The 23,794-nt window shown below is 42.3% G+C and overlaps 1 protein-coding gene across 1 annotated transcript in view; it reads right to left on the minus strand.

Annotated features, from left to right (window-relative positions):
- LOC123513731 (fat-like cadherin-related tumor suppressor homolog) overlaps window positions 1-23,794 on the minus strand; it is a 102,575-nt gene that overhangs the window by 20,853 nt on the left and 57,928 nt on the right. Inside the window, 28 exon segments of the mRNA XM_045271122.1 lie at window positions 1-239; window positions 694-811; window positions 1,405-1,571; window positions 2,048-2,144; window positions 2,384-2,485; window positions 2,487-2,608; window positions 3,207-3,368; window positions 3,639-3,783; window positions 4,438-4,646; window positions 5,182-5,487; window positions 6,213-6,407; window positions 6,919-7,356; window positions 7,847-8,068; window positions 8,428-8,599; window positions 10,136-10,291; window positions 13,669-13,780; window positions 14,348-14,477; window positions 14,480-14,537; window positions 15,760-15,931; window positions 16,649-16,850; window positions 17,373-17,625; window positions 18,395-18,623; window positions 19,013-19,199; window positions 19,654-19,898; window positions 20,602-20,843; window positions 21,525-21,664; window positions 22,414-22,627; window positions 23,294-23,446. The exon segment at window positions 1-239 is cut by the window's left edge and continues 43 nt beyond it. Coding sequence (XP_045127057.1) covers window positions 1-239; window positions 694-811; window positions 1,405-1,571; window positions 2,048-2,144; window positions 2,384-2,485; window positions 2,487-2,608; window positions 3,207-3,368; window positions 3,639-3,783; window positions 4,438-4,646; window positions 5,182-5,487; window positions 6,213-6,407; window positions 6,919-7,356; window positions 7,847-8,068; window positions 8,428-8,599; window positions 10,136-10,291; window positions 13,669-13,780; window positions 14,348-14,477; window positions 14,480-14,537; window positions 15,760-15,931; window positions 16,649-16,850; window positions 17,373-17,625; window positions 18,395-18,623; window positions 19,013-19,199; window positions 19,654-19,898; window positions 20,602-20,843; window positions 21,525-21,664; window positions 22,414-22,627; window positions 23,294-23,446 — 5,187 coding nt within the window.

Consider the following 23,794-nt stretch of genomic DNA (forward strand, 5'->3'; position numbering starts at 1 on the left):
AAACACACCATCAGTGGCAGTCACCTCCAGCGCATAGTTCTTCACTGTCTCTCTGTCCAGCGCCTTAGCTACGTAGATCTGGCCTCCTCCCCTCACATGGAAGTGCTGCAGGGCGTTTCCAGCAGTCAGGTAGTAGGTGATGCCCTGACCCACCTCACTGTCTGTGCCTTCCCCACCCAGGTCATAATCCAGCACATCCATCTGCACCACCACTGTTCCTGGCAGGGCGTCCTCTCTCACTGGGGAAGGAAGGAGGTAAGGGTGACTCTGCTGTCTGGTAACAAATTGGGAGACTTTTTCTGCAAATTGGTGGAAGGCGTAAGATAGATTCGTGTCTATTAGCTAAGCACAGTGGGAAGGTGTGGGTGACTTGTCTGGTAATAAACAGGGAGTCTTTCTGCTATTGGTGGAAGGGAGCCGGTAGATTTGTGTGTCTATTAGCTAAGCACAATGGGAAGGAGGTATGGATGACTTTGTTGTTTGATAATAAATAGGGAGGCTTCTGCTATTGGTGGAAGGGTTATGGTAGATTTGTGTGTCTATTAGCTAAGCACAATAGGAATAAAGGAGGTAAGGGTGTTTTTGAGTTCTCTAGTAACAAATAAGGGATCTTTCTCTACAAGTCATGTAGGATTGTGAGTTGTGGCAGTGAACACAGTGGTACAAGGTTCAGTAAGGTGAGGAGTGGACTACCTGAGGAGTGGTAGTTGTTGCTGGCAAACTGTGGAGGGTTGTCGTTGTAGTCAATGACGCTGATGATGACGCTGGCGGTGGAGGTCCTCTGAGGCACACCATTGTCTTTGGCGATGACCTGCAGGAGAGTGGTGAGGTGAGGTGATATTATGATGTGATGTGATGTGTGGTGTGGTGTGGTGTGGTGTGGTGAGGTGAGGTGAGGTTAAGTAAGCTAGGTTAAGTTTCAAATTATATAGCTAGGTTATGTTTATTTTACATTTGTATGGTCTATACATCGTTCTATCCCACAATAAATTCAACCCTGACACCACAAGGCCCCACAGCACACACACACACACTGGCTCACCACTCCTGCCCCTTCACAGTGAGACCGTTTCCTATCCTGCACCTCCTCCAACCCTGACACCACAGCAAGGCCCCACAGCACACACTGGCACACCAATCCTGCCCCTTCACAGTGAGACCATTCCCTACCCTTCACTTCCTCCAACCCTGACACCACAGCAAGGCCTCACAGCACACACTGGCTCACCACTCCTGCCCTTCAAACAACACCATTCCCTACCCTGCACCCCCTTTAATCCTGACACCACAGCAAGGCCCACCACCCCTGCTCCTTCAAACAACACCATTCCTTACCATTCACCTCCTCCGATCCTGACACACACAAATGACTCAAACATCACACACAGACAGAAAGCAACGTACCGTCAGCTCATATTTTGACTTCTGCTCGGCATCAAGTTCCTGGTTGAGAGAGAGCCAGCCGGAGTAAGGGTCCAGGGTAAACACAGGCTCCTCCACTAAGGGGGTTGTCTCCTCCAGGATGTATCGGATCTCTGAGTTACTCCCTGTGTCCCCATCGTGAGCGCAGACTGTGGAAGATGTGGGTTGTAAGTTGTGGGGTGAGGAGAGTGTTTGGGTGGTGTTTAGGGTGTTTTTGGGTGATGTTTGGTGTGTTTTGGTATTTTTAAGCATGTTTGGGTGTGTTTGGTGTATTTGGGTGATGTTTGGGTTGCATTGGGTGTGTTTGGTAGATGTTTGGGTGTGTTTGGGTGATGTTGGGTGTTTTGGTGATATTTGGTTGTGTCTGGGTGTGTTTTGGGTATGTTTAGGTGATGTTTGGATGTGTTTGGGTTATGTTTAAATGTATTTCAGGGTTTGAGTGAAATTTGGGTGTGTTTACGTGATATTTGGGAGTATTTCAGTGTGTTTTGGTTGTTGTTTGGGTGTGTTTGTCAGTGTGTGGTGTGTGTTTGGTGGTGTGTGTAATGGTAGCACGTCTTTTTTTTTTTTTTTTTGTGTGTGTGTGTGTGTGTGTGGAGGTCCATACAGACACAAGGAGCCTCACCCTTGACAACATTGGAGCCAGAGGGAGTGTTTTCAGCAACAGCGATGTAATACTTCTCACTCTCAAAGGCTGGAGACTCATCATTGACATCCTGAACCTAAGAAAACAAGGATGAGTCAGAAAACAAGAGTCAGAGAATACAAAATGAGTCAGAGAGTACAAAATGAGTTAAATCAGTTCCTATGACTTGAGGAAGCACAACCATCTTTAAGGGAGCATATCAAGTGGGCCTTTTTTTTTTTTTAATCTTTTATTGCCCTGCTGCTAAAAAATAAAATAAATGAATAAGTAGATGAATAAATGAATAAAAAAGCTCAACAGTCCTTTCATTTATACCTCCAAGACAACATTAGTGCTGGACGTGAGCTCTGGCCGGTCCGTGGGTGTGGCAGTGACAATGAGGGACAGGCGGCGGTCCTTCTCGTGGTCCAGCAGGGAAGGTGAGGGTGAGGGAGCCAAGCGGGGACACTGACACAGGCGGAGATGACTCATGTCCGCCCCACTCGATAGAATACTCCAGTTCTCCGTCAAAACGCGCCCCAACTGACCCTATTCTTGTGCCTGGAGTGGTGAGAATGAGGTGAGGTGAGGTGAGGTGAGGTGAGGAAATGGACAAGACCTATTTCATGTTTGTGGGTCATACTGGTCAGTCTATGCAAATATACTAAGGGTGTGTTTGTCTAAGGAGTTGAGGATATTGTGAAGCCTTTGATACTTGAGTTTGCTGTTGAGGTCTCAGTGATGGTAATTATCTAAATATACTCTTTTACCTCAACTCAACATCAAGGCAAATGAAATAAGACTAAAAAAAAAAAAAAAGTTGAAATCATACACCTAATCTTATCCACAACACTCAATGAAGCCAGAGGAAGAGCCGGGAGAATTAAAAAGAGACAAAAAAACAAAATAAATAAATAAAAATAAAAATAAAAATAAATAAAATAAATAAATAAATAAATAAATAAGAAAATAAATAAATAAATAAATAAATATATATAAAAAAAAAAAAACACAAACTTTCACCTTCAACATAAAATCAAGAAAAAAAAAACTTGAAAATCCCACACTTAATCTCCACCAGAACATGAATGAAGCCAGAGGAAGAGCTGGGAGAGTAAAAAAAACAGGCACAGAAAATGCTTGGTAATGTTTGGCTGACCTGGCTGTGTGTCCTCGGGTACAGTGAGGGTGTAGATCTTGGACAGAAACTCGGGAACCTTCATGTCGGCGTCCACAATGCGCACCTGCACAGGCACGTGGGAGTGAAGACTAGGCCGGCCCCCATCACGACCCTCCACGAAGAACTCAAACAGCGAACTCCCTGCCAGTGTAATAATAGTGATAGTGAGAGAGAGAGAGAGAGAGAGAGAGAGAGAGAGAGAGAGAGAGAGAGAGAGAGAGAGAGAGAGAGAGAGAGAGAGAGAGAGAGAGAGAGAGAGAGAGAGAGGAAAAACAGAAAATTTAACAAAACATTTCAGTACACACACACACACTTCTCTCTTATCTCTCTTCCAACACAGACACACACAATTCCTATCTAATAAACACACAAACCCACACACATGTATCACACACACACACACACACGTACCCAGGTCCTGTATGTTTTTCTTAAGGGTGAGCTCTCCAGTGGCAGCGTCCAGAGTGAATGCCTCCATGGTGTCGGGCAGCGTGGAGATGTGGAAGTGGTAGGTGACAGTGCCGTTGTTCCCTGCGTCGGGGTCTTCTGCCTTCACCTGCCGAATAATGAACTGTGTACTGTGGGAATGTTGACGTTTGGTTACCTTAGTACTGGTGACTTGTTCCTCTTTTTTTTTTCTTCTTTTTTTATATATTTGAGGGGAAAGCTGGTTAAGGGAGATGAAAAAATTGATGGAAATGAAAAGTAAATAAAAGATAAAAAAAAAAAAGGTAATAAATAATGTAAAGTATTTTTTTTTTCTGGAATGGTTAAGAAAGATATGATCACTCTCACCAACATTCAATAAACAACACAAAGCAACACAAATGTAATCACACCATCACCACTCTTCCCCACCACCACCACCCTTCCCCCACCACACACACCACACCACCACCCTTCCCCCAGCACACACCACCACCACCACTACCCTTCCCCTGACACTCACCACCACCACCTAACACATATCACCACCCGTCTGACACTCAGCACCACCGCTCAGCACACACCACCACCACCACTACCACCTGGCACACACCACCCTTTCCCTGGCACTCACCACCACCCAACATACACCTACAGCACACACCATCACTCAGTACACACCAAAACTCAGAACTCACCCCTACTCACTATCACCACCAGGCACACACCACCCATTCCCTAACACTCATCACCACCACCATCACCACCACCACCCAGCACTCACCCTGAGCACGGGGGCCCCCAGGGTGGTATTGGCGCGCACCACGGCCTTGTACACTGACTGGACGAACACTGGCTTGTTGTCGTTCTCGTCCTCCACCGTGACGTGCAGTGTGGTGAAGCCAGTGCGGCCACCGATGTCCATGGCCATCACCGTGAAGGACACCTCAGACACTTCCTCCCGGTCAAACTCCTCTGATGTCCACACCTCGCCTGCACCACACAGTTCATGGGGTTAACTTGGTGATTGTGAGAGTCGCGGTACAAAGAAGTGAGGATTTGAACTGTTGCAGGTATCTTTGTTGATTTTAATGATGCACTTACACCCACACACACTTACACACTTACACCCGCACACAAAGTCCTACCTACATTTTCATTAATACCAAACTAACTTAACCTAACCAGTGCAACACTACAACACCCTAACAAGAGCACAAAAACTTTACCCATCCTCTAACTAACCTTAACTTAACCTAACCTAACTTAATCTAACCAACACACACACACACACTTTCTAACCTAACCTAATGCAATTCCCCAAAACATGCACATATACAAACAAACACTTTGACAAACTCCAACCTCACCTAACTTAATCTACAACATCCCAAAACACACCAAACCTCACCAATATGTAACCTAACTTAACCTAACCTAAGACATACTCACACCAAACCTTGACTGTATTCTCAATTAATCCTGTACATACTCACCTGTATCCTTAATCAATCCCACACACACTCACCTGTATTCTCGTTAATCCTGAAGAACTTGTGAGCATTGTCCCCGATGAAATGATAAGTCACATCTCCATACTGTCCCGAATCCACATCCCTCGCTGAGACCTGGGCAATAGTGGTCTTGATTCCAGCGTTCTCCCTTATGTGGGCGTTGTACTGAGCCACTTTGAAGGTCGGGGAGTGAGCATTGATGGGTGTGATGGAGACCAGGAGACGTGTGTATGCTGTGAAGACCCCATCGCTCACGGATATGTTTAAAATGTGGTGGTTTGTTTCCCGCAGTTTCTGGCTGTTCCATACTGTTACAATGCCTGGAGGGAGAAGAGAAAGGTGTGTTTTTTTGATGTTATGACTGAGGATAAAAGGAGAAGTGTTTGTAAGTAGACAGAAGAGCTGAAAGATGCTACAGAGGGTTAATAATGGTGCTTCTCTTTGTTCCATACTGTTACAATGCCTGGAGGGAGAAGAGAGAGTGTGTATTCTATGGTGAAATGAAAGGAGAGGCATTCAGCAGTAGATGGAAGTGACGGAAGATGCTATGGAGTTAAAAATAGTGTTTCTCTTTGCTCCATATGGTTACAATGCTTGGAGGAAGAAAAAGAGGTGTGTGTATTCTATGGTGCAATGACTGAGAATGAAAGCAAAGGTGTTCATAAGTAGACAGAAGTGATGAAAGATGCTAGTGGCTGATCCTGCAATACAGTGCAATTAAGGTAGCATGAAGAAGAAGAAGAAGAAGAAGAAGAAGAAGAAGAAGAAGAAGAAGAAGAAGAAGAAGAAGAAGAAGAAGAAGAAGAAGAAGAAGAAGAAAGAAGAAAAGAAGAAGAAGAAGAAGGAGAATAAGATGAAGGTGAAAGAGGAGGAGGAGGAGGAGGAGGAGGAGGAGGAGGAGGAGGAGGAGGAGGAGGAGGGAGGAGGAGGAGGAGGAGAAGGAGAAGAAGAAGAAGAAGAAGAAGAAGAAGAAGAAGAAGAAGAAGAAGAGAAGGAGGCAAAGAAGAAGACAAAACTATTACCACCACCACTCCCTGTCCCTCACCTGAGCCTGAGTTGATTGCAAACACCTGGAGGTCATTGCCATCCACGACAGAGTAGGTGAGCTTGTCTGCGTCGCTGATGTCCTGGTCTGCGGCTGACATGAGAGTGACAAAGTGGCCCCGCGCTGCACTCTCCGTCACCACACACCGCTGCGACTGCTGTTCAAACACTGGCGGGTTGTCGTTCATATCCAACACTGTGGGAGATGTGTGTGTGTGTGTGTGTCAGTGTGTTTAAGGAATATTATGATAGGTACGTTTATCACACACAGGTTGGGACCCACTTACTTAGTAGAGTCAGCCAAAAGAAAGGGACTGTGAGAAAAGTATGTATGAGTGAACAGCAGACTCCTCACTTGATCAAACAGCCTTTTTTTAATCTTTTTTTTTATTTATACCATGTGGGCTTTTTCACGGGAATTTATGGGCTAAAGGGGATACTTTTTGTGGTACCTCCTATCTCAAAGCCCACCCGCTAGGAAACCATTGCCCTGAGTGAGGAAGCCCAACCTACACTTGGACCGTGGACAGGATCCGAACCCATGCACTGGAGACCCCTCGAACCCCAAAGCACAAATGGTTCCACTGTACATTACTTCTAGCTAAAACCACACACCAAATCAACTTCCACCAATATCTAACTAACCAACAAACAATAAAACCCTTCCCAAAAAAACACAAACCAAACTGAAACAAGGCAAAACAAACCTGTGACAAGAACATGGGCAGTGGCTGACATCTGAGGCGTCCCTTTGTCAATGGCCTGGACAAGGAAGTGGTGGACTGGTGTGCTCTCCCTGTCCAACCCTTGCTTCAGGATCAGCACTCCACTCGTTGGCTCCATGTAGAAATGTTTAGGCTGTGTCCCATTGAGTCCCAGCAGGCCATAAGTCACCCCTGCGTTGGGCCCAGTGTCAGCATCTGTGGTGGTGACCGAGAGGATTGGCGTGGCGATCGCTGTGGCCTCGGACACTGTGATGTTGTAGAAGTGCTGCAGGAAGACTGGTGGGTTGTCGTTGATGTCGATGACTTGTATAGACACCACGACCTCTGCCCACTTCCCAGAGTAGCTGTCTGTGGCACGTGCTGTCAGCTGGTATGTGTTCTTTGTCTCATAGTCCAGGTTGTCTTGTACTCGAATCAGCCCTGGAATGGTTAGGTTACGTATGGTTACTTTAGGTTAGGTTTGGTTTGGTTTGGTTTGGTTTGTTGTGTACATGTTTTAGACACAAAAATATATGTAAAAAGATATCTTGTTATTTTATAAACACAAAATCTACAAAGAAATCTTGTTATCTTCTTCACACAAAATGTAAAAATTAAAACCTTGTTATCTTAAGACACAAAAATATAAACAAAACACAAAACAGGAAACACACACACACACACACACACACACACACACACACACACACACACACACACAAAAACACAAATAAACACACAAACTAAAAAATCTTGCTGACTAAAAAAATAAAATAAAATAAAAAAAAAATAAAATAAAATAAAATAAAATCACATTATCTTCTTATAAAAAAAAAAAAAAAAAAAGTTACCTTAGATACAAAAACACAAACACACACACAACTCAAAAAATTCCCCAAACAACCACAACACACCAAGCCACCAGCCCTACCTTCCTCATGCTCCATCGCAAACGTCTGGTGTTCATTGCCACTGACAATTGTGTATATCAACTTCCGGTTCAGCTGACTGTGTGCGCTGACTGTCACTATGGGTGTGTGAGTCTCTGCGTCCTCAGCAACTGTCGCGCTGTAGAACTGTCGATCAAATATTGGCTGGGAGCGATCCACTACTTTGAGACGCACTGAGACTTGAGATGATAGAGGTGGTGAGCCTGTCGGGGAGCAGAGACAGGGAGGGCGAGCATTAGTGGTGCTGGTGACTAGGAGGAGGAGGAGGAGGAGAAAGAGGAGTAGTATTGTAGTAAAAGTGGTAGTAGGAGGAGAATTGTTGTAGTACTAGTGGTAGGAGGAGGAAAAAGAGAAAAAAAATAAGTAAGAGGAACAAAAAAAAGGGAAAAGAAAGGCAGGAAAAGAAAATAAATATATAAATAAAAAAATAAATAAATAAATAAAAAATACAGGTTTAGAAACTGTTATAGAGAGCTGGGGGGTGTGTGTGGGATCCGAAGCTGTTGTTAGAGGATGTACAGAAGTTTTTAAAGGATTGAATTAAGACACAGAGAGACTTTACCTCCATCGTAAGCACTGACAACCAGCTCATATTCGCTCTTATGTCCCTCCAGAGTCTGCTTCAGCCTGATGTCCCCTGTTGAGCGGTCCACTCTGAAGATTTCCCCGTTCCCTCGGTGAAGTTCATAGTGCACCTCCTTGTTCATGTCCGTGTCGAAGTCCGTGGCGTGTACCTGGGGGAGAAGAGGGTTGGGGAGTGTTATGAGGCAGTGTGTGAGATTGGAACCTATTGAGAGAGTGTTTGGAGGTGTTATGAGGAAGTGTGTGGAACTGGGACCTAAAGAGAGGGGTGTACAAAGGTTTGGGGAGTGTTATGAAGGAATGTGTGGGATTGAAACCTATTGAATGTGTGTATAAAGGCTTGGGGAGTGTTATGAGGGGGTATGTGGGATTGGAACCTATTGAGAGGGTGTATAAAAGTTTTGGGAGTGTTACAGAGGATTTAGGAGTGTTATAAGGGAGTAAGTAGGATTGAAACCTATAGTGTGTTTGGGGAGTGTTATGAGGGGATGTGCAGGATTGAAACCTATTGAGAGGGCATTTAAAGGTTTGGAGAATGTTAGAGGATTTCAAAGTGTTATGGAGTGTGTGGGATTAGAACCTATTTGAGAGAGAGTGTGGAGGACTTGAGATTATTACGAGGGAGTGTGTGGGGATTGGAACCTATTAAGAGGAGTGTGTAGAGGGTTTGAGGAGTGTTATAGATGATTTGAGGGTGTTATGAGGGAATAAGAGGGATTGAAAGCTATTGGGAGAGTATATAGAAGTTTAGAAACTGTTATAGAGAGATGGGGAGTATATGGGATCCAAAGCTATTGTTAGAGGATGCACAGAGGTTTTTAAAGGATTAGATTTAAGATGTAGAGAGTTTGTTGTTATAGAGGATTGAGGAGTATTGTGAGAAGGTATGTGGCATTGGAAGCTGATGTGAGAAGATCTATGGAGCAAAAGTCTTCAAAATTTAAGACCTATTTTTCACAGGAATTTATGGACTAAAAGGGGTACTTTTTGTGGTGCCTTCTATCTCAAAGCCCACCCGCTAGGAAACCGTTGCCCCGAGTGAGGAAGCCCAACCTACACTCGGACCGTGGACAGGATTCGAACCTGTGCACTTGGAGACCCCTCGGACCCCAAAGCAAGCATGGTTCCACTGTTTCATTTTATATTTCCTTCATGATGCTATTTGATTTGATATTCTATTGTACTTTTATACCTCAGATGTGGGAACTGATTCACTCACTCACTCACTCACTCACACACACACACACACACACACACACACACACACACACTGTGTAGTGTAGTGGTTAGCACGCTCGACTCACAATCAAGAGGGCTGGGTTCGAATCCCAGTGCGGCAAGGCAAATGGGCGAAGCTCTTAATGTGTAGCCCCTGTTCACCTAGCAGTAAATAGGTACAGGATGTAACTGGAGGGGTTGTGGCCTCGCTTTCCCGGTGTGTGGAGTGTGTTGTGGTCTCAGTCCTACCCAAAGATCGGTCTATGAGCTCTGAGCTCGCTCCGTAATGGGAAGAATGGCTGGCTGACCAGCAGGCAACCGAGGTGAATTACACACACATGCACACACACATTAAAGGAAAAAAACATTTGTAACGGAAAACACAAAAATTTTGTTCTATTCCTTTGTATCTCTGTATCTTCACTACACATTCAGACACAGCTGGACAAACCACCACCACCACCACTCACCCTGAAGACCACCTCTCCCTGCTTGGCGTCCACTGAGATCACTCCGTAGTAAGGCGTGTTGACGAAGATGGGAGCGTTGTCGTTCTTGTCCGTCACCACCACATGGACCTGCACGTGGGCCACCCTTGCTGGGACACTCTGGGCCATGCTGCGGGCCTGGCAAGGAAAAGGACTTAATTGCAGGGAATGTAGGAATGAAGGAATGAAGAGTGTTAGTTTGGCATGTGTGGAATGAAGGGATGAACACTGGTATATAAACCTCTACATTCAGAAATGCCTTCCCCTCTCACTACGACAATTTTCCAAGGCCACAAAAACTAGCTGGGTTTTCAGGACAGTTTCTCCTATCAATATACTAGAAATCTTGCCAATCTATCAGCAGAACCATAAAAACACCTTTAATAACGGTTTACTCTCTCTCTAAGACAATTTTCTAAGGCCACAAAACTAGTCGGGTTTTCAGGACAGTTTCACCTACTAATAAACTAGAAATCTTGCCAATCTACCACCAGAACCATAACAATACTCTTAAAAAACACGAATATCTTCAACTGGAGAATTTGAAAAGCAGCGATGGTGAGAGCAAAGTATACCTAGAAACACTTGCAGACACCTTGTACCTTACGCTGGCATCGTCTTTCACCCTTTATCTCTCCTCCTCTTCCTTTATTTTACCTTCCTTCCTCCTCCTCCCACTCCTGCTACCACTACTAGTACACACCTACGCCTTGAAACACTCCCAGACCTTGTACATTACGCTAAATATGAAGATAGCCTGGCACCGTCTTTCATCATCCTTTATTCCTCCTCCTCTTCCTTTATTTTACCTTCCTTCCTCCTCCTCCCACTCCTGCTACCACTACTAGTACATACCTACGCCTTGAAACACTCCCAGACACCTTATAAACCTTTAACATTACGCTAAATATGTTGGAGAGAGACCAGCGCTGGCCACCCTCCTTCTCTTCCTTTATTCCTCTTTCTCTGCCTACATTTCTCCTTCCTTTCCTTTCATCACATCACCAGTAGACATCTGCGCCTAGAAACACTCGCAGACACCTTAAAAACCTTGAATATTACGCTAAATATGACATAGAGAGTCCTGCACCGGCCTTCCTCTTCCTCCTTTATTTCTCCTCCTCTCCCTCTATTTATCCTTCCTTCTCCCTCCTCACACTCCTTTTACCACTTCCAGTACACACCTGCGTATAGAAACACTCCCAGACATCTTGAAAAGTTTGTATATTAGGCTAAATATGGAGGAGAGAGCCAGCTGGGTGGGTGGGAAAGGGAGCTCTCAGCATGATGACGTCACGAGCTGCGGGTCCACGGGCACGGCTTCCCTGGCTAGGAGCTCGTGACGTCACAGGCCTCGTAAAATACGTGCGTAAATCATTTTCATAATCGACTTTTTAAATACTGCACTTAAACTGGATTCCTTTATATATTTAGATTGGTCATATATTTTAACTATTACCCAAATTAACAAAACACTTCAAGCCTCAGTAATAATAATATGAAAAATAAAAATTAATTTGAATAAATTTCATAACACTGATATGATTAAATTCAATTCTCCAGTCCACAAAGTTTCACTTTTTGGAATTCAAACACTTAAAAAGATATGAACTACTTTCACAATTACTTTAAGATTAGTTAGGAGCCGAAATAATTAGAATAACACCGAGCCGAAAACGTTAACATTCATACTTTCAACGAACCTAAAGATAAATTTATTGTCTATATATCCAACTCAAACACAAAGTAAAACATTTAAAAAGTCATACACGATTTTTCTAAACAATAATATCTTACCTAGAAACTCTACTAAAAAAAATCGTAATCCGGGTTATGAAAAAATACCACCGGAAACCCGACACAAACAGACATCAAAACACCCACCAACACAACTTGTTCCTCGCAACATATGTATGGAAAACACCTAACAGGTTACGAACTACCTTTTAGAAACTCAGAATCAAGTATCACAAACTATCGTACCTTTATTAAGATTGTCGTACTTTCTTTTTTTCCCTTCCCTACACCTCACTTCAGTCTCTTATTATCCTTCTATTTTTGTTCTCTCGATCATTAAAATCGTACCTGTATTAAGATTGTCGTACTTGGGTTTTTTTTTTTTTTTTTGTCTTCCCTATACCTCTCTCTCTCTCTCTCTCTCTCTCTCTCTCTCTCTCTCTCTCTCTCTCTCAGGATCACAGTTTGGGGGCTAACCTGAAAACCTACACCCCTTGAGATTGGTAGCGAGCAGATGCAACCGAGAGGAGCTTTATCAACTTGAGTGGGGGGGGGGCGCGCGCTTTTAGCCCCCGCCTCCCCGAAAAATTGATGAAAACTCAGCCATCTTGAGGGCATTTTTAAAGTAAATGCAGAGGTAATTTGATTTAATAAGAGAAGTAATCATTTATTTTGTATGCAGAATGACAAATAGTATTAAGTGTTACTCTAGTTTGTGGAATGAAGGAATGAAGGATGTAAAAGAGTGTTGGTTTGGTTTGTGGAATGAAGGAATGAAGGATGTAAAAGAGTGCTGGCACCAATACTTTTCCTTGTATATATTAATGACATGCCAGAGGGAGTAAACAGTTATATTAATTTGTTTGCGGATGATGCGAAGTTGTGTAGGTGTGTGAAGAGTGAAGAAGATTGTGAAATTTTACAGACAGATCTGGATAAGATTTGGGAGTGGAGCAAGAGGTGGCAAATGGAATTTAATCTGAGCAAAAGTCATGTGATGGAGATGGGGAAGAGTGGAAGACGGCCAAGAGGGTCATATAAGATGGGTGAAGAAGTAGTGTTGAAAAAGGTGGAAAAGGAAAAGGATTTGGGAGTGATAATACAAGACCATGGGCAGTTTGAGGCTCATATTGATAAGATGTTTGGAGAAACGTATAATTTGATAAAAATATTGGATTAGCCTTCCATTATATGGATAAAGATATGATGAAGAAATTAATTAGTATGGTAATTAGACCAAGATTGGAATATGCTGGAGTGGTTTGGTCCCCTTATAAAAAGAAGCATATAAGGAAGTTGGAGAGATTGCAGAGAATGGCAACAAAAATGGTTCCGGAATTGGCAGAAATGACCTATGAGGAGAGATTAAAAGAAATGAATTTGCCTACCTTGGAACAAAGAAGAGAAAGAGGAGATTTAATACAGGTTTATAAACTGTTGAATGGACTGGATGAAGTGGATAATGAGCAAATGATGTTGAGAGAGGAAAACTTAAATAGAACTACAAGATCGCATAGTAAAAAGATAGCCAAGGGAATATGCTTGAAGGATGTGAAGAAATATAGTTTCCCACAAAGATGTGTGGAGGTGTGGAATGGTTTGAGTGAGGAGGTGGTGTCAGCAAGGAGTGTGCATAGTTTTAAAGGAAAGTTGGATGTGTGTAGATATGGAGACGGGGCCACACGAGTATGATACCCAGGCCCTGTAAAATTACAACTAGGTGAATACAACTAGGTGAATACACACACACACACACACACACATACACACACACTCACCTCCACAATAAGCAAATAGTTATCCTGCGTCTCTCGGTCAAATGGCTTCCCGGTTGTCTCAATAACGCCGGAAGTGTCTCCAATGATGAACATGTCCGTGGGGTTCAGAATCCTGCGAAGGGGAGACGGAGAGAGTGACAGATTGAGTGGCGGAATGGTGATGGGATGGTGATGAGATAGTAATAAAATAGTGTTTGAATAGTGGTGAAATATTGATGGAATAGTGACGAGTGATAAAATGGTGATGAAATGGTGATGACATAGTGATGAAATGGAGATGGAATAGTGGTGAAATAGTGGTGAAACATTGATGGAATGGTGATATAGTGACTGAATAGTGGTGAAATATTGATGGAATGGTGATGGAATAGTGATGAGATAGTGACAGAATAGTGATGAATCCTGTAAAGTGGTAAAGGATGGAGGGAGTGAGAACTTGAGTGATGAAATAGTGGAATAGTGATGAAATAGAATAGTGATGAAATAGTGGAATAGTGATGAAAATAATAGTGATGAAATAGTGATGAAATAGTGGTGAAATAGTGATGGAATAGTAAGAGACAGAGAGAAACAAACAGAGAGAAAGAGAGACAGAGACAGAGAGAGACAGACAGAAAAAAAAAAAAATAAAAATAAATAATAATAAAATAAACTCCGCACAGCAAATCCAATGCCAGACCTAAAGGAGAGGTGTTCATTGAGGTAGCTGCCGAGGACATGCACCATCGCCACCGTGTCCATCCGAGTGTTGTTCTCCTGTACGTTGACGAAATACTTGTCCTTGCTGAACCTGAGGCCTGTGTGTGGATGGGCTCCACCTCAATGTTCACCGGCACACTCGAGGCAAACTGGCCATCGCTCACCGTCACCTGAACGAAAGGAGGGCAGTTTGATGTAGATAAAGTCGATAAAGGGTGTTTGTTTTTTTATCTATGTGAATAAAAATTGGATGGTTTGAAATAAAGATAGATAAAAGGGTGTATTTTTATCTATTTGTCTATCTCTCACAGAAAGAGATGGATGGTTAGAAGTAAATAATGATAGATAAAGGGTGTGTTTTTTATCTATTTGAATAAGAGATGGATGGTTTGAAATAAAGATAGATAAAGGAGATGTGTTTTTTTTATCTATCTGTCTATCTCTCACAATAAGAGATGGATGGTTAGAAATAAAGATAGATAGATAAAGAGGTGTGTTTTTTGTCTATCTGTCTATCCTTTACAATAAGAGAAGGACTGTCAGAAATAAAGATAGATAAAAGGAGTGTGTTTTTTATCTATCTGTCTATCTCTCACAATAAAAGATAGATGGTAAAGAAATAAACAGATAAAAACTGAGGTCAATCTTCCATCAGTCTAAAAATAAATAAATCAATAAATAAGAGATCAGTTTTTCATCTATCGGTAATAAATAAATAAATAAAGATAGATAACAGAGGTAATCTGTCTATCCTTCACAGTGAGAGATGGATGGTTGGAAAATTGAAATGAATAAGGATAGAAGGAGGTTTATTTTTTCATCTATCTGTCTATCCCTCATTCTCACCTGAGGAACGAGAGAAGAATGGTCAAATGGTGAAATGATAAAGGCAAATTTTTTTGTCATGTGAAGAGCAAATGAAGATACATGAAAAAATATGAAAATAAAGAGGAAATAAATAAAAATAAGACAAAAAAAAGATAAATAAAGAATAAAAATAAAAGGAAAGAATAGTGAAACAGTCAAATAATTAGTGATATATTTTTTGTCGATCTTTTTATCTGTTCTCAAACCTCATCTGACCATGTTAAACTATCTCTTATCTCCAGCTCTCCTTATCTCTATTCATACTTCACTACAGCTTATTAATCTCTCTCTCTCTCTCTCTCTCTCTCTCATCCTCTTTTATTCAATAGCCTTTATACTACTACTTTTCTTTCATTATCCTCTCTCTCTCTCTCTCTATCCACCTCCTTATCTCCCAGTACAGCCAAGGCACCTCTACAATGCTCTTTATCTCTCCTCAAACCTCACTAGAGCCTGTCAAACTATCTCTCTCTCTCTCTCTCTCTTTCAGTATAGCCAAGGCACCCCTCCACCCCAGTGTCTCACCTTCAGCTGATAGTGACGCGCCAGGTTCCTTGAGTTGTTCACCGTCAGCAGACCAGTTCGTGCGTTGATCTTAAACTTCCCGTCCTGGTTACCGTCGGCGATCTCGTACTCCAGACTCACCTTGCCGTCAAAGTCCAGGTCGGTGGCATTGAGCTGCACCACTGACACGTCCCTGAGTGGTGAGTATTGGTGAGTGGTGGTGAAGTGGTGGTGTGGTGGTGAAGTGGTGTTGTGGTGTGGTTGTGGGGTGTGGTGTGGTAGTAAGTGGTGTGGTGCTGTGGTAGTGATTGGTGTGGTGGTGTGGTGAGTGGTGTGGTGAAGTGAAGTGGTGAGTGGTGGTGTTGTCAGGGTGTGAAATGTGTACCTAATGTTTTGAAATTTCATGGTGACTTATTTTCTTGTGTTTTATTACTACTACTACTACTACTACTACTACTACTACTACTACTACTACTGTAAACTAAAGACTGCCTTCTGTTTTCCCCTCTTCTCTTACGTCATTAAACAAACACCTTTTAGTGCTAGGAGGGACACAGGCATAGCAAAAAGGTTTAATTCCCTCTCTACATTTCTGTTTCTTCCAGCAAATACCCTTTAGTGCTGAGAGGGATAAGAAGAGACAAACATAGCAGCTGGAGGGTTAACTAAGTAGCACCTCTGTAAAATAAAGACTGCCTTCTGCTTTCCCTTTCCTTCTCTCTTATGTCTCTATGCAAACATCTTTTAGTGGTAAGAGGGTTAAAGGATCAAGGCAGCCAAAGAGGTAACTAAATGCTCATCTGTCAAATAAAGATTCCCTTCTGATTTCCTCTCTCTTCTTTCCTCTCTCTCTCTAAGAAGGGTTCAGGAACAACAACAATGACAGCCAAGAACTTAACTAAGCACCCACCTCTGTGTTGGCTTCAGGAGTGTAGCATTGTACTCCTGCAGAAGGAAGCGCGGGGACACGTCGTTAATGTCAGTGATGGTGATGACGACGGTGGCGGTGGTGGGTGCTGAGAGTCTGGGCTGGCCGTTGTCATGTACGCTGACCCCAAAGCTGACCTGGGAGATGACTTCGTGGTCCAGCGGTGCCACTGTCCGGATGGCGCCTAGCAGAGGGAAGGAAAGGTCAGGTTAGGTTAGGTTACTTTGTGATAAGGAAATGAGAAAGGGAAATAGCACAGATGGAAGAAAGGGAATAAGAATAAAGCAAAGTGAAAGATCAGAAAAGGAGGAAAAAAAAAACACATTTAAGACAAGAAAAGAATAATTAAGAGAAAAACTGAAAATACAAAAAAGAAAAAAGGAAAATCAGACAAAAAATAAAAACACAAAATAAAAAAAAAAGAACGAAAAGAACAACCAAAGCAAACCACAAGAGCAGAAAAAAGAAAAACAAAAGAAAAACACAAAAGGAAAAACAAGAAAATCAGACACAAGAAAAGAACTCAAACATGGAAAAAAAAAATAATAATGCAAAAGAACAACCACACCACAACCACAACCACAACCACACCACACCACACCCCATCCTACCTCAACCACATCACACCCGACCACACCACACTACACAACACCCAACCCTATCCCACCACCACAACTACACCCAACCCCACCACACCACCACTAACCTGTAGAGGAGTCAATAGTGAAATACATCCTGGCTTCCTCCTCCAAGATAGTAAACACAAGATTGGCATTCTGGTCTGAGTCTCGATCCCTGGCGGAGATGACGAGGGGCCGGTTGTCCTCCATTAACACCACAGAGTTGATCGCGGCCGCCTCCGAGATGTGGCCGCTGTAGAAACTCTGGGTAAAGAATGGTGGGTTGTCGTTCTCGTCGCGGATGTTGATTATCAGCTGTGCGGTTGCCTCCTGGTTGTTCTGGTGGAGAGAGAGAGAGAGGTGGTTGTTGTTGTTAAGTTTGTGTGTGTTTGTGTTATTTACATTGTTAAATTGTTATAAAAAGTTGTTTTAGGGTGTTTTGGTGTGTTTTGGTGGTGTTTTGGGATGTTTTGGGTGTGTTTTGGTGTGTTTTGGGGTGTTTTGGTGTGTTTAGGTATGTTTTGGTGAGTTTTGGAATGTTTTGGTGTGTTTCAGTGTGTTTTGGTGGTATTTTGGGGGTGTTTTAATGGTGTTTGGTGATGTTTTGAGGATATAAAGGTTGTGAATTGGTGAGTAAGTTGGTTGTTTTCTAATTCTGGTGGTTGGTGGTTGTTGTGATGGTGGTGGTGGTGGTGGTGGTGGTTGTTAGTTACTATGTGTTTTGGTTGTATTGTAAAAGCTATCATTTACTAAATCTAAAGGTTGTAAATTGATAAGTAAATGGTTCTTTTCTGGTTCTGGTGGATGAAGGTGGTTGTTGTGGTTGTCAAGTCTGTGTTTTGGGTATTTACATCATCAACTAATTATAAAAGCTAGTAAATTGAGGAGTTAATGGTTCTTTACTGGTTCTGGTGGATAAATGTGGTTGAAAACTCTAATAATACCCATTAGACCCTCTTGAAGGCGTCAATCCCTCACCAAACCATTAGAATAACACTAAATTATATAAAAAACACCCTTGAAAAATCCACAACCACACTCATGAATTGTAAAAAAAAATAAATATAAAAAAAAAGATAAATGAATAAATAAATGGAAAAAGACTTACCATAGACGACGATAGGACAGTGAAGTTATAAGACTGCGTTTCCTCAAAGTCGACGGGGTGATCCAGCGACACCATCCCCGACGCAGGGTTGATGACGAAGGGATTGCGCCGTGAGTCACCAATGAAGGAGAAGACGACACCAAGACGACTTTCAGCCTCCAACACGCCCAGGTAGTCCCCGACACGCGCCGCCTCGCTCACCTCAAACACCGTCACCTTCTTCAGGAACCTGCCGGGGGAGGAAGGGGTGGAAATGGATTGGTGTTTGAGTGTCACATTTTTTTTTTTAGGGTTTGTGGATGGGATGGATGTTTTATTTAGAAATTTGTGGATCGGAATGTTTATTTTTTTAGGGTTTGCAGATCAGAGTGGTATTTTTGAGGGTTTCTGGATTGGAATGACATTTTTTTAGTTTCTGGATTAGAAAGACATTTTTTTTTATTTTGTGGATCAGAGTGAGGTTGGTGTTTGAATATGACAATTTGGGTTTGGAGGAAAGTGAACTGGTGAAAAAGTTTACCTAAATATCAAATACATGTGAAAATAATTACTCTGTAAAAAACAGCACACGAACTGCAGTGAAAACCCAAACAGGAAACACTAAACAAGATGACATACCTGGGAGGGGCACTGTTGGCAATCTTGACGTGAATATTGACATTAACGTGGGAGTGCTTGGGAGGGGAGCCATTGTCACTGCCACGGACAGCCAGCCAGTACTCCGGCATCTCCAGGCGGCTGACGGGGCGGGCCAGGGAGATCAGGCCAGTCTCCGGGTCCAGGCTGAACACCCCGCCAATGTTTCCTGAAGGTGGAGATGAGACGAGGTGAGGAGATGAGGTGAAGAGATCAAATGAGGAGATTACACAGGGAGATGAGATGAGGAGATGAGTTGGAGGTGAGACAAGGAAGTGAGGTGAGGAGATGAGATAAAATGAGGAGATTACACAGGGAGATGAAATGAGATGAGACAAGGAGACAAGATGAGATGAGACAAGATGAGTAGAGCTGAGGGAATGAAAAATGCTACTTTACTCAACACCACAAAACACACCACAACACCCACAAAACACACCATCACCCACACAACACCACAAAACATCACAACACCCACACAACACCACAAAACACACTAACACCCACACACCACCACTAAACCCACACAACACCCACAAAACACTACAAAAACACACCAACACCCACACAACACCACAAAACACACAAACACACCCACACAACATCACAAACACACCCCATACCTGAGATAATGGAGTACATGATATGCCCATTAGCACCACTGTCCCGGTCCACCGCCACCACCTCCACCACAGACGTCCCAATAGCAGCTGTCTCCGTCACTGTCCCGTTGTATTGGTTGGCCAGGAACTGCGGTGCGTGGTCATTGTAATCTCGCACGGTGATGATGACACGTGCGTACACACTCTTGGTGGGGGTGATGCGATCCTTCACCCCCACTGTCAGGGTGTGTTGCTCCTGTACTTCTCTGTTTGGGGTGAAAAATAGGATGTGTTTAGACGCCTGTGGTTCTCTGCATGTTTTTCTGATGGGGTATTTGGTTCGATGGAAGGAGAATGATGGTTTTTGTGATAGTTGAGGTGTTGATGTGAATATCGAGGGGTTCTTGTGGTTCTAAAAGGGAAGTTTTGTTTGTGTTCTTGTGGGTGTTGACAGAAATGTGTGTGTGTGTGTGTGTGTATTTACCTAGTTGTAGTTTTACAGGGCCTGGGCTTTATGCTCGTGTGGTCCCGTCTCCATATCTACACTTATCCAATTTTTCTTTAAAACTATGTACACTCTTTGCTGACACCATTTCCTCACTCAAACTGTTCCAAGTCTCAACACATCTTTGCGGGAAACTAAATTTTTTAACATCTCTCAGACACCGTCCCTTACTTAGTTTCTCACTATGCGATCTTGTGCTTCTAATGTCATATTCTTCTCTCAGGACCAGTTTCTCATTATCCACTTCATCCATTCCGTTAATCAATTTATAAACTTGTATCAGATCCCCTCTCTCTCTCTCTCTGTGTGTGTGTGTGTGTGTGTGTGTGTGTGTGTGTGTGTGTGTGTGTGTGTGTGTGTGTGTGTGTGTGTGTGTGTGTGTGCATTTTCCATAACTTCTCAAAGGCTACACATAATCACAAAAATAGACCAAAACACACACAAATAAAGACGTCAAATCTCACCTATCGAGCGCCTGGAGCAGCACGATGTCACCGCTGATGGAGCTGACTCGGAACTTGGCGGCGGAGGAGACGTGAGCGGTGTTGACCAGCGTGAAACTGAGGTACTTGTCCGAGTCAGGATCTGAGGCGGTGAGGGTGAAGATGGTGGTGCCTGGGGCGGTGTTCTCCCCTACCTCCACCTCATATGTTGGCTGCGAGAAGGCCGGCCGGTTGTCATTTACGTCCAGCACGCGCACCACCAGCTGTGGGTGTGAAGGTGGTGTTGTAATGGTGGTGGAAGAAGGAAACAATAAGAGAAGTGGGGAAAAATACTAAGAGGCTAAAAAGACACACAAAAAAAAAATATATATAAATAAACAAATAAATAAATAAAATAAAAATGCCTGAACCAACAGAAAATAATAAAAAAATAAAAAGTAATAAAAAAATAATGAATAAATAAAAAATAAAAGAAATAGCAATAAATACAAAGAAGGAATAAAAGAAAAAAAAAGAAAAAAGAAAAACAAAACAGAAAAAGCTTAACATAACAAAGGCTTATAAAAAAACTGCCTTAAATGTCCTCAAAATATGCCAAACTAACTTAAAATACCCTCAAAACATGCCAAACTATCTTAAAATACCCTCAAAACATCCCTCAAAATATGCCAAACTATTTTAAAATACCCTCAAAACATGCCAAACTATCATAAAATACACTAAAAACATGCCAAACTATCTTAAAAGACCCTCAAAATATGCCAAAATGTCTTAAAATATCCTCAAAATATACCAAACTATTTTAAAATATCCTAAAAACATGCCAAACTGTCCTAAAATATCCTCAAAATATACCAAACAATTTTAAAGTACCCTCAAAACATGTCCCTTTCTCTCTCTCTCTCTTAAACCAGCACAGACCCATACACCCTCCTTCCTCTGACCTGAGTGGAGACAGCATGGACCCCGTCAGTCACAGAAACAGTGAGGTTGTAGAGAGCCTTCATCTCTGCATCCAGGGTCCTTGCCACCATCACGCTCCCTGTGTCCCGTCCAATGGTAAACATGTTCTCTGCGTCACCATCTGTCCGGGAGAGTTTGGGGGGGTTTGGTTAGGTTAGGTGGTGTTTTGGGGGTGTTAGGGGGTGTTGTGTGGTGTTTGGGTAGTTCCAGGGTGTGTTTTGGTGTTTTGTTGAGTGATGTAAGTGTATATTCAGATTACCTCACTAATTTCATCGCCATTTCATTAGAGACTTAAAAAAAAACAAGAAAAAACATGCATAAAGTTCGTTAATCCACCCCAAACACCAAAAAAACAACAAAAATACACAAACACACCCAAACACTCATGAATTCCGCCACAAACTCACCAAAAACAACAAAAACACACCCAAACAACTTCATCACCAATCCATCGTAAACACCAAACAAACTGACAAAAAAACACCCAAACACACCCAAATAATCTCAATCACCAGTCCACCACAAACTCACTAAAATTTCAAACAAAACCAAGAAAAGAAAAGAAAAAAATACCAGAAAAATTTACCAGTTCAATACAAAATAAATACATAAATAAAATAAATAAATAAATAAAAAAAAATAAATAAAAAAAAAATCAGACAATGACAAGAACACAGCTAAATTAATCTCACCAATTCTGCACACAAAAAAAAAAAAATAAATAAATAAATAAATAAATAAAATAAAATAAATAATAATAAAAATAATAATAATAAATAAATAAAATAAATATATAAAAATAAGACAAAATCGCACAAAAAACACCCCAAAAATGAACCTCACCAATCACCAATAAACACCAAGACTCACCAATAATGTCAAACCAGAGCTGGTCATCATCCGCGTCGCTGGCTTCAATCAGCGCGACGTGGTGACCGACAGGATCGCTCTCCAGCACAGTGACCGCAGCCTCGGGGGGGGTGAGGGCAGGCTGGGAGGGGGACGTCATCTGTACTGCCACGAGGTTGATTACTACCAGGCACTCGCTCGACTTAGGGGGCCGGCCTGCGTCGATTGCCTGAACCTGCAGAGAGAGAAAGGGTTATGTGGTAAGGAAATGTATAATGTTTCTATAGTTCTGTGGTTCTATGGTGCAATTATACATGTTTTTAAAAGGTTCTAGTTGATGTGTGTGTTTTTAATGGTGTTTTTATGGTTCTAGTATCAAATTTGCCTGCACTGTTTGAAAGAAAGAGAAAGATTGAGTGGTAATAAATGTGAAATGGTTCTATGGTTCTATGGAGTGATGATACATGATTTTTAAAAGGTTCTAGTTGATGTGGTGTGTGTTTGAAGGTGTTCTTATGGTTCTAGTGACAGATTAATAATGTTTATGCATCATTAACTGAGAGAACACTGCTTTCAAAAGATTCTAGTTAAAATTATGTGTCTTTAAAGGTGTTTTTGATGGCTCTTAGTGACACATGACCTTTTCAAACAGGGAATCTCCTTTAGCTAATAAATTCAAATAAATGGTCCTTACTGTATGAAAAATAAAGATGAAATAAATAAATAAATAAATATGTAACAGGTGCCTTAAATTCATAGACCTTTGGGGTAAATGGCCCTTACTGTATCGAAAATGAAATATATAAATAAATAAATAAATAAATAAATAAATAAATAAATAAGAGGTACTACTTACTGCATGAAAAATATATGAATAAATGAATAAATGAATAACAGGTACCCTAAACTCGTAGTCCTCCTTGGGGTCTAGGCCGGGCTTGGCAGAGATGATGCCAGTGTTTGGGTTGATGCGGAAGAGATCAGTCCAGCGTGTGTCCTCGATGCTGTAGGTCAGGCTGCCGTTGTCCTCCTCGTCCTCGTCAATCGCTATCACCTGTCGGGGAGCCGCTGTGTTAACGAGTGTCGGCAGGTGTGTGTAGTTGGGTGTGAGGGGGGTAGGAGGGAGTGGGGAGGGGGGAAGGGGTGTGTTCTTAGCAGGTAAAGTGTGCTATAAAGATATACAGAATTTGGATGACATTTTTTTTTCTTTTCTTTTCTTTTTTCCTAGACATGTAACCAATGAACACTGGCCAAGAGTTTGAGAGCTAAACAAAAAAAAAAAAAAAAAAAAACAAAAAAGGGCCCCACTTAGTTGCCAGTCCCCATGCAGGTCCAAGGGAGTGAGCCAAAAGAAAAGGGATAAATGTACTGAAAGACAGCTTACATTTACACAAGCTGAAGA

Source organism: Portunus trituberculatus, chromosome 36, assembly GCF_017591435.1.
Source record: "Portunus trituberculatus isolate SZX2019 chromosome 36, ASM1759143v1, whole genome shotgun sequence".
Taxonomy (NCBI): Eukaryota; Metazoa; Arthropoda; class Malacostraca; order Decapoda; family Portunidae; genus Portunus; species Portunus trituberculatus.